Source organism: Pholis gunnellus (genome assembly GCF_910591455.1).
Source record: "Pholis gunnellus genome assembly, chromosome: 3".
Taxonomy (NCBI): Eukaryota; Metazoa; Chordata; class Actinopteri; order Perciformes; family Pholidae; genus Pholis; species Pholis gunnellus.
Genome location: NC_136529.1, coordinates 11,776,544 through 11,787,725, shown reverse-complemented (window position 1 = coordinate 11,787,725; position 11,182 = coordinate 11,776,544). Strand labels below are relative to the sequence as shown.

At 40.3% G+C, this 11,182-nt stretch overlaps 1 protein-coding gene across 1 annotated transcript; it reads right to left on the bottom strand.

The window, feature by feature from the left end:
* Positions 1 to 682: 682 nt before the first annotated feature.
* terf2ip (telomeric repeat binding factor 2, interacting protein) lies at positions 683 to 6,141 on the bottom strand. The gene is made up of 9 exons (XM_079156671.1): positions 6,067 to 6,141; positions 4,864 to 5,110; positions 4,184 to 4,329; positions 3,821 to 4,056; positions 3,033 to 3,125; positions 2,248 to 2,905; positions 2,014 to 2,117; positions 1,475 to 1,873; positions 683 to 1,374 (listed from the first exon to the last, which is right to left on the bottom strand). Exons 2-9 carry the CDS (start codon positions 5,091 to 5,093, stop codon positions 1,153 to 1,155), a joined length of 2,088 nt encoding a protein of 695 aa, XP_079012797.1. The 5' UTR covers positions 5,094 to 5,110; positions 6,067 to 6,141; the 3' UTR covers positions 683 to 1,152.
* Between the last annotated feature and the right edge of the window lie 5,041 nt (positions 6,142 to 11,182).

The window sequence follows — 11,182 nt, the reverse complement described above, 5'->3', positions numbered from 1 at the left end:
ATATATAGTGTATTATTAGTAACTTGTAGAGTAATTGCTGTAGTCAAAGTGATTTATATAGTAGTAGTTTATTACTGTAATTAATTTACCAAAGATTTTCAATTATAATTGTCAAATAATAGTAAAACTGATTTCCATAATCAACCATTTAGTTTATTAAAGATGATTGACTTTAAACTGGTAACCATTGGTATTAATTAAAAAATAAAGACCTTGTGTTTCTCTTAACTATAAAGTGGATATTAACTGCTTTCACACCTAAATCTTACCTTTTTACTTTCACTTGGAAATCAAGAAGATTTTGACATATTGTGAAAAATGCAAGAACTTGGTTGCAGTAATATTTATGATATTTAGAGTAGTAGAGGCACATTTTGTTAATCTTAAGAGCACCAACTTTTAGTTTTTCTCCCAGCAGACATGTTAACTCGAGGAAGGAAAAGCACAGGTGTTACAAACAGGATCGAAGGCTTTGATCTATTTAAGTGACAGTGAGCCAACAAGTACAATACCACTGAAATCAAAGAAGCTGAATGGAGCCATCATCTATTTTATTATTTACACCTGTGTATATCTTACTATGACAAGTGTATATGTCTGCTGTGAAAAATGTCGCATATTTTGACGCAGGTTTTAATTTATCTGCGACCGCTAGAGATCCTCCTCACAGATTTCTTTCAAGGCTCAAGTGTAATTTGTCTTTTAACCAGTCAAAAGCAATTTGTTCAAATATGTGATGAAACACAATACATATAAAACAGGAAATTTATTTAATAATGTAAAGCATGTTTTTAAAATGGTATGAAACATTTTAAGCAATTTCAAGAAAGTAAACAAAAAAAACAACATATTTTCATTCTGAACACATTAAAAGATTCTGTTCCCAAACAGAGATGTATAGAGAATGGCACAAACAACGGCCCTTACTTAATCTACCGAAAACGGTTAAGAGTTAAACCCTCTGGTTTAATGTTTCTGATTGTATCTCTTTAGAGTTAGACAGGAGGAGCAGCAATAAAAGGAGAGGGTCACAATATTATAGTAGCTTTCATGCTGAAATAATCCAACATGAGCTAACTAGCTCATACATCACATGAGTTAGGCGGCATAATAGATGTTTGCTCCTAATGTCCTCCTTCCTCTCTTTCATTTTCATCCCTCTACCTCGAGGAACACGATTCTTTTGGCCACGTCCTCCTCGCTGTATTTCTCCTGCAGCTGCTGTCGGACCACGGGATCAGCTGAGACCAGAAGACCATCGTCGCAGCGATTCCAAACTGGTCCTGAAATGGACGAGGGATTCAACAGACTATGGAGAGCAGCAGAGAAGTCTCCGCTGGTCTTCAGCAGGGCTTTGGTCACACTGATCAAGTCCTGAAACAAAGATAGTTCGGCGAGATTAGACACGGCAAACAGAATACAACCAAGAATAAAGAGCATCTCTCGGGTGCATCTGCTGACCCACAGTCCTCACCTGGTTAGTCTGGTTCATCAGCTCTTTGATTCGCTGCTTGTCCTCTTCCAACTGGACCTGGGTCAGTGACAGTGCGGCGTCTTTGTTCACTGTTGGCTGTCGTTTGGACGGAGCTGCTGGATTATCACCAATGATGGACTCAGAGTCCTCCTGAGATTCATGGTCAAATATGAACAGGTGGACCTTGGAGGCCGCCGGTTCAGGGCAGCCTGTCTTTGGTGGGCGGCTGCTGGTGGAGGCCTCGGCCTCCTGCGTGTCCTCCTGGAGGCTGGGTCCATGTTCAGGGTTGGCCGGCGTGGAAACAACATCTGCAGCCGTGTCTGAAGTTGGGAGTGGAGGCTCTGTTGATGTGGGTTGTATCGTGGCCGTTTGGAGATCTGGACCTCCATCTTCATCAGACTTAGAGATGGGAACGCAAAAGTTGAAATATTAAAAGAAGTGATGAAGCAAAATATAATAGCTGAAATCATGTGTTGATGAATCCGAAACCTTTTGACAAGAAATGATATATTCATTTAACATATTCTCTGTTGTCTTACCTCACTTCCATCTTCAAACTCCCTTGTAGCCATCTCTAGAATCCCCAACTTTCTCTTTTCTTTCTTCTTCTCTCCTTTCTGTGGCACTGAATTAGTCTCTGTACCTGCAAACCAGTGACGGAGGTAGAAAGAGGAGAAGAGAGAAGGTTTAACATTTAACTCAAGTCTGATGCATTAAAGCTCTTAAACGTATGAATGTGTTCTGTGCCCCACTCTGATGTCGGTATAACAAACCTGCTTGTGTTGTTTCAGGCACAGCAGCTTGTTCCCTCTCCTGCTGTTGACTTTCTGCCACACGCTCTCCTCTGGCTCTCTTAGCAGGCGGCTGTTCTACTGTTGTGTCCCTTTGAAGAGTGGAATTAGCATCTGATTTAGTTTTCTTTGCGGGCTGAGGAGATGATGACGATGATGATGATGTTCGCCCTGGAGAAGTTGGTGATGATCTGAGTTTTTTGCCATAAGTTTCAGGCAATAAAGACATCTCGATCATAAGCTGCCTCCGCGTTACTCGACGCTGTGGTTGTTCCAGCGTGGGGGAGTCTTTCTGATTCTCTTTGGGCTTTTTCTGAGATGAGGTGTCAGGCAGGGACTCAGGCTCAGCTGGAGGAGAATCCTCTGGCACACTTGAAATGATTGTTTGTGATTCTTCCGTTTCTGGTTCTGCACTCTCAGCTGAAACGGGTTGGGCATCTGTCTGTGGGTCCAAACAAGGTCCCCCAGGTTGGTGGGAGGAAGATGTTTCAGCTTCTGCAGTCTCGACCTGTGTGCTTTCAGCTGGTTGTTTATCTGTCTGTGGGTCCACGTGTTGCACTTCCTCTTGGGGAGGGATGGGTGTTTGAGCTTCTACAATTTCTGTTTCTGTGCTTTCAGGTGGTATGGACTGGACACAAATCTGTGGAGACACCAACTCTGTCGTGTTCAGTTCTGCTCCTTTGAATAGATCATTAAATCTCATGCAAACTTACAGTTCAATACTTTCACAGTGGTGATTGTTGCAGGCAGTGAGTTCTGGTTGTTACCTGTGTGAGGTCTGTTTCTGTCGAATGTGTCTGAGGAGAAGCAGAATCTTCTGCACTGGAGGTTGTTTCTTCTGTCTCTTGGTTTCCTTCTACCTAGGAGCAGACAGAGGAGAAACTTCAGGCTTCATGTCTTTAGAAGATGCAACGGTGAGTAGTCTGGGAGTATTCTAAAGATTAATTTGTATTTCGATAGAACGTATGTGAATGAAGTCTGTTGGATTATACTGTATGTGTATGATTACCATCTTATGTAGGAAAATGAAAGCAACAAATTAATTTATTTTGTTTGGTGCCACCCAGTGGTAGTATCAAAAAATACACTCGATTAACATGATCCTGCAATACTAATATTATCTTGATTTACTTTTGACTGTATAGATTGTTTAATATCTCGACATCTGAAACACAACCTGGATAACCTGCATACGGTGGCATGTCTAGTGAACGCTAAATAACAAAGTCTAACTCCATTGTTTCCCTTGTATTACTTGGACGTACTGATCGTTGGTTACCTGTGAGAACTTGCACTAAAAAGGTGGCTCATATTTTGTAAACAGGCATTTACAAACATCACAGGGACATAATATAATAAAATAAATATGTTGTAGCAAAATATGGTAAACAAATGAATAAACACCTCTCCTGCCAACAAAAAACGGACTATTATAAGCTTCACAAATGTTGGATTATTGCAGGATTGTGGTTTGGAATTAGTTGAAGGAGATTGTTGTACAGTTGCACTATAACCTGTGCCTCTCAACAGAGAAATATATGACAAAGTAAGTTACCTTGGTCTCACCCTCTGCTGCCTCGGGGTCTTCCTCTGCTGTTGCCACCTCCACAACCTCCGACTGTCTCTTTGCCAGTTGCACTCTGTAATGGTATTTCATCGACTGCCAGCTGTGACTGGTCACATGCTGCTTCTCCATCTCTTGCCAAAGACAGTTTCCCCCAACCCGTTTCTTGTGCTCGCTGACATAAGTCAAAATGGCAGCATCATCTTCAGTGGTGTAGGCAACCCTGCCTAATCATAATGAAAGAAAGTATAGACATCAGTAGATTTAAACAGAGTGACATTGATTCCCAATTTAATAATACATTGTACAGCTAATTTATGATTAATTAATTAAAGTTAGGTCTTTGCATCATACCTACTAAGAGTCCAGATGAGACCTCTGTGTTATTGTTGAGTCTAGCAGACTGTTTCGGGACCACTTCAGGATTTAACCTGTAATCCTCTAAATTCAGCTGTTCATCCTTCTCAATGCAGTCAAGAATGTACTGGGTGGACACAAACCTGAGAAAACAGCCGATTCATTAACGTGCTCTGAATATTCTTCATTTTGATAAATATTAATTATCCAGCTGATCACATACATCTACATGGCAATGTTTGAGCTCACTATGCCAACAACTTAAAAATGCTTCATCATTAAACCAGAGGGAAAAAAAAATAATATAGTAAAACATGTTAATATACATGACATGTAATTAAAGCTCCCCCTAACAGCGCAAAATGCTGTTTAATTGTCTAATAATAAAGGTAGGCGTTATTTTAATGAGCCATAGAGGACTGGCAGCAGCTACTGTACGAGACAGACTGTGCAAAGCTACAGTGTGACTTATTTAACGCCATTATATGTAATAATTGAGTTTTATATGAATGTGTTGAGCAGACTAAATGTCAAAATATGACGGATACATTGGCTGAATAGAACCGTGAAAGCAACACAGAAGTTTTGCATGGTTTCATTTGATCAACTGAATAGGCTAGACAGCATTTCCCCCCCGACATACACACTTTCTAATGGCGTCCCGGTCCAGTAATTACCAGTGAGCACCAGTTTCAGGAATAGAGCCTCTTTCCTCTGGTTCCATCAGCAGGATTGCCCCCGGCCGCTGCACACTGCACAACACCCCTGCCCCGGCTGTGATGAGTGGCTGGAGCTTGCGTTTGACAGGACCCGGTCGCAGGAAGAAAGACATGGGTTCACCGTCCACGGTCATGAACAGAACCGGGGAGATGTCAGGTTTGACCACATCCTGCTGGTTGGACGTCATGTTTCAACGTGTCTCACCTGGTGGAAGAGAGGGAATCATAGAGAAGACCTCATCAAATATTAAGGTGCTGTTATGTTATGAGCACAAACATTTAAGTACCATCAGAACCTGTAAATCACGCAAAAACAACCTTGCATATGGCATAAAATATAACATGTCATGCTGTAGTTCTAGTTCCGACAAGAGCTGTTCTGTAGGCTATATGGCTACATTTGTGTATTATTGATTCGTGGATCAATCAACAGCTAATTTCATAATCGTAATTTTACCAACATTTAATTGTTTGAGGTGAGAACTTCCTTGTTATTTTAGCATATTGAATATGTTGTGGTGTTTGGCCTGTTACGTTGGGCGTTTTTCACTATTTCGGTTTTAAATACAAAACTGTTTGAACATCAATTGAAAGGATACAGTGAACCATGTTCAACACAATTGCTTAATCGTGACTCAGTAACCTTACTCGAGAAAACTTCGTTTCCCCTTCACCAGTCACAGCTCTTCATTTAATGTATCCGTTTATTAGAGGACACAGCTAAACGTAATGCAGTCTAACGCAACAGCACTGTATCCATGAAGGCTATGGCGGTCACTTTGGAGGATGAAGGTTGTGCTTTTGAATGTCATTACATGATACACAATTGTGCTAACGATCACTAATAAACCGAAAACGTATTGGTGAACATTGACAACACGGCCGAGAGCCACCTAGATGCAATAACCCCATTTAAATGACATAATTAGACGTTGAAAGTAGCCAACTGCCGTCTCCAGCTACGTTTCCTCGACAACTCTCCTATGAACAGCTGGGGAAATGTTTCCGTTGATTACTGTGGCTAAGTCATGGTTAGCAAGATTAGCTTTAACGTAGCATGTTTATGTTTGGAGAGAGTTGCAGCCTAATTATGCCATTATGTGATTAACGTTGCATACAACTTAAACACTGCATACAGTAGATATTGAACTTTAAACTCACCATGTAGCGTTCATGGATGTACAAAGAATCTCGTTGGTTTGTTTACGTCCTCAGTGGTCTCGCCCGCCAGTTCCCGCCGCGACGAGTATACAAAACACAGCCTACTTCCGGGTTTTCTTCTTCGCCGGTGGAGTGCACGCAGTTAGTGTCGCATTAACGCCCCCACTGTTTGTATCCACAATCTACCAATTCTATCAAAAACATACAATGCATTTCCTCAACAATTACTACATTATTAGATGCAGAGGCACAGTTCCATTTATTATCCCGTTGATTTTAAAATGTAGACATATTTGACATTTCTGTGAAGCCATTTTTACCCTATTTGTTTAAGTCTGTCTGGTAAAGATATGGATACACATCAGCACTTCACAGTGACCCTGCAATAGCTCTAGCACTAACTGTATAGAAAGTTAGGGTGAAAGAGATGCGTATTTTTAGAATACCTGAACTCAAAACGTGCACATACCCTCCCGAAGGGGAGGAGAGGAACCAGAGTTAAACAAATATGTATAAAGTAATCATTATAAATCAAAGTGTAGGCTCTAATATGGTGTGAAAGGGCCGTTTTCACAGCTGACATTTTGACTTGTCATAGTATAGGACTAATACTATATTAACATTAATGGCAGCTATGTTCTATTTTATTGCCCCAGTAAGCCTTCACAATGAGCCAGCATGCACAATACCTGGACCCTGAATTCAGCTAACATTGATTTTATTTTTGACACTTGTGCTTTTTCTTCTGTAACATATCAAAATCTCTTCTGTGAGAACGGCGTATTGCTTTGAATGATTGATCTGAAATGCTGGAACTGGCTTTTCCTCTGAATTGTTACCTCCTCTGGGCTGCAGAACTTGCTTATATCAAAGTCTTGGACTTTTAAATAGATGTGTGTTATGTGTGATAATATTGGATGGCCTTCCTCTTTTGGAAAAGTATTTGTCAAATTAATTGCTAAAATGTGGCTTAAAACTGGTCTGAAAATATTAGAATTTGTTTTCCTATTCAGAACACAATGTGTAACTTCACTATAATGTAAGCTAAAAGTGTAGTTACAGGGTCAGGACCACACAAAGTCAGAGTGATGTTATGTTCAGAGATCAGTGGACTGCCAACAACTCCAACTGAGCTGGGAGCTTCCTTGAGGAGAGAAAAATGATGTCTACAGAATCAAACACATAAACACTGACAGTCCAATGGGAGATATTATTCCTGTTCAGTTGATTGTCCCCCCGAGGCAGCTGTGTGTGGAAGGCATAATGGATGACTACTGCGCTGATTTTAGCACCTCATTATGAAAACCATAGTGGTCAGAGAAAATTAGACCTGATGTCCTACTCTGTTAGCAGGGAATCAACAAAAAAGTGACATGCACACATATTTTGTGTTGTTTTTGGATGTTCTGAAGCTTTCTCATAATACAAGCAACACTGATTGATGGGCACGGTTAACCAAAACACTGATTCTCAAAGACTGGAAAGCAATAACTTCATTTTGTTTCAAAATTTTGTTGCACAAAGTATTCAGAAAACAAAGAAAAAACAACATTTTCGGCACTTCTTCGGCTACATCTTACCGCAAAGTGAATGTTGTTAAGTTTCCTTGATACTGCTTTGTTTTAAAGGAACTATAAAGGCACGGTGTTGTAAATATGTTCTGTTAAAAAAAAACTAAAATACTTTTTGTTTGGTTTTGTGGTTGTTGTTTGTATCTGACTAAGGGTTCTCAATATGATATTCAGAGCATCAATATAGCAGCAAACAACTATTATCTATGTAAAGATATAGTGGAGTAATATCTACCTTGGCAGAGAATGAAGTCTCTCTCCCTCAGTGTATTTTTATCAGAGCTTTTCTGTGCTTTGTTAACATAGCTGGACTGGCAAGTGCCTTTTAATGCATGTTAGTGCACTTAAATGTGCCCCGCAGATTAGCTCACCGCTGTTGCTCCTGCACTCATAACGCAGCTGCAGCTGGGATACCGCCACCATGTTGAGAGCCGTGTGGAGGCTTCAAATTTAGCACCTTTACATTTTCTAGTTTTTTTATTTGTCTGTAAACTAAAAGAGCTTCTGGTGTTTTCATGGATAATTCTGATTTGATCCTGTGTTTATCCAAATCTTCCAAAAACATTTCCGAAGACAATTACTCACTTTGAGGAACCCAGAGTCCAGGTTTAACTTATTTTGTGTTCCGTCCTGGAACAAAGGAAGGAATTGGGCTGGTGTACTGTATCACTTCACCGACCTTGCCTCCCTCACAGTCCTGACAGCTACATTATTGTTATTGGCCTCTGTTGTTCCTCTCTCTCTCTTCGACTCAACCAGCTGAAACAACACATTGTGGACAATCTGTAAATATTGATGTGTAAATATTCACTCCTGCAAGCTGATAGTGATCCATCCTCAACCTGAACCTCTGCCTTTAAACGATCAACTCGTCAACCGTCATCACACCTCTGGACTGTGTTTCGTATCAGTTCATGTCAGACAGAGGATGTGAGACAAGGTCACCACAGCGTAACACAGTGTGGTTTGGTTTGGCTCAGGCAGAGGAAAATGTCCCTGCTGTGAGGCTCGGTATAGTTGTGTCCCTCCTGTAGAGGGAGATGTTATACTACTTTACAAACCACCAGGGCCGTCTATCAAACAAAGTGTTACTGAGTCCAGAATAAGGGATACATTTTCTTACTGTATCCCAAATAAAGTGACTTGTAATCTGATCTGCTGAACAGTGTGCAGCCAAGTGCGTCTGTTTGCAGAATGAGCATTTGGAAACAGACTTCATAACTGATGCTTTTGGAGTCCGATCAAGACTCCAGTTGCAGTGTGTTTTCAGCCTTGTGTCTGGCACGTTGTGATCCTCCCTTTCGATGTGCTGCTTTGGTGAAACCGGGCTAAAGAGACCCGGTTCACTCTGAACCACTGGAAGGCTTCAGTTTCATTGTAGCCATTTAGAGCAGCATTGCTACTGACGAGAACTAGACAAACTAAAAGAAAAAGTAGCAAAATGGATTAAGCTCTGTCCCGCTTTACTCTAGATCTGGGGAGTGAACTAGTGAATCTTTAGTCAACGTTTACCCATCTTGTCAGCTATACTGCCACAATCTTCCTGAAGAAACACATTTTTGCCATTCTTCCCAGATTTGAACTTTGGGCAAGTCCATTCAATTTCTGCATATTTGGGAAAGTACATTAGACCAGAAAAGGTGTAAGACTCCTCCAGAGAGTGACAGACAGGAATTAATCTGAGCACAAAAATAGGCTACCAGTTAGAGCTGAGTTTGTCGGAAAAAATGCTCGACACTTTGATGAACAGAGATAGATATAATCGCGTGCCCGCAGCATTTTTCATTTTCTTTTCAAGAGTTAGATGTGAAGATTGATGCAACTCTCACATTTGTCTTATAATATGAGTCTGGAGACAGTAGACAGTTAGCTTAGCATGAAGACTGGAAACAGCTAACTTTGCTCTGTCCCAAAGCAAAAATCATCATCTCATAAACTCACATGTTTCATCTGTTTGATATGTTAACAAAAACCAAAGGGTGTAGGTGGGTTTTGTTACCTTATGAAATGGCTGATATACAGTAGGACGTTTTCAAATAGAAACCGTTTGTTCGGGGTCTTTTAATGATCTTTTCAATATTTGAGGAACTGTAATTCTCACCCATAAAACAAGTTACATGACACCCTCCCTGTAGGAGCCACAGTGAAACCAAATGTTACTGTGTCGTACACAATGACATGACATGTCATCTCTTTTAACCCTCCCTTACTCATCACCTGATTGTTACAGACACAATGATTTGAAATGTGTTCAAATGTTGTAGTCTCAGCAGGCACGTCTGTTTACATATGAGGAATTAGTGAGAGACTAAAAACAAAAAAACGCTTTCACTTGACAGAACAAATCAGGAATGATGTGCAACACGTTCACCAGCAATGACCTCATTTGAGTCATATAACAGAAGGGCTTGAACCCGGTCACATTGCAACACGTGTCATTAACTTTTCCATTCAAGTGTCAATTAACGATGCTTAAGAGTTTAGAGTGAACAAGTGAATCACTTGGAAAAAATCCACCTGACAAAGGTAACGTGACCCATTGTGAGCTCTGCCAGTTACACACAATGTCTGAAAAATGTTGGTGGGTGGAAAAAACGCGGTGATGTCACAAGACGTAACAATAACATTCCTACAGTGTACAGAGGAAAACGTTTGTCTTATCTACGCCTACTCAAATATGTTGCGTTCGATTGAATCACCCGTAAATCCAATCCAGTGAATTGGCACTGTTATATAATCTCAATTAAAAGTACATTTAAAATCTTTAAATGTAGTTTTGATTGAATACTTAAAGAGGAGGTGTGTAAAATCTGGTGAATTGATGCAAGCTTTGCATAGAGCTCTACTTACGTGTTGAAATTGTAAAATTCACACTTCCTGTATCTTACGTATTTATGAAAATGTACTTTATACCTATAGGCTTATTATTATTGTAGGGATAGAGAAAGAAAGAAGACACTTTCACTTCATTGAAATGCTGAAAATCTGGTGCATCAAGTCACACTCATTTCAAGTATCCCAGAATGAAAACAGAGAATCTACATCATCTCTTCTGAGTCTAAAATGTTTCCCTCTATAGTTCACAAGAACATAAAGTGCCACTGCCATCATACAAATTCTTGAGGTGTTTTCTATACAAACACCCGATTAAACACAACTATTTCCTGAGAACTATATTCGTCTTACAGCGGCAGGTGTATCACTTCAGAAACTAGGCTTGTTCAAGGACACACACGTATCAGGTATCACACCCTGGTGGGAGTAAAATTCCTTTCTGATACTAAAACAAAAGAGGCTAAAAAAGCGAAGCTGCTGTTTCTTAAGGAGCTCAAACAAAAACAAAACTTCCTTGTGTAAATCACAGTCGCTATCTTTGGACTTGGCTCTGTGCGGACGGACAACTGCAGAAATATACTTTATGAAAATTATTTGGCAGATTAGCTCAGGAATCTTGGCAGGGCTTGGTCTGCAGAGACCGGCCGTAACAAAGTGAGGATATGCTGACTCGACATAAAGAACACATTTAATTACCATCATCATCAACC

Excerpts from the sequence above, each read along its gene's own strand:
- terf2ip (XM_079156671.1), bottom strand. The coding sequence starts at position 5,093 with ATGACGTCCAACCAGCAGGATGTGGTCAAACCTGACATCTCCCCGGTT. Across the intron at positions 3,126-3,820 it reads CAGCAGAGGGTGAGACCAAG|GTAGAAGGAAACCAAGAGAC; the intron begins GTAACTTACTTT and ends GTCTGCTCCTAG. Across the intron at positions 2,906-3,032 it reads CAGAAACAGACCTCACACAG|ATTTGTGTCCAGTCCATACC; the intron begins GTAACAACCAGA and ends GTGTCTCCACAG.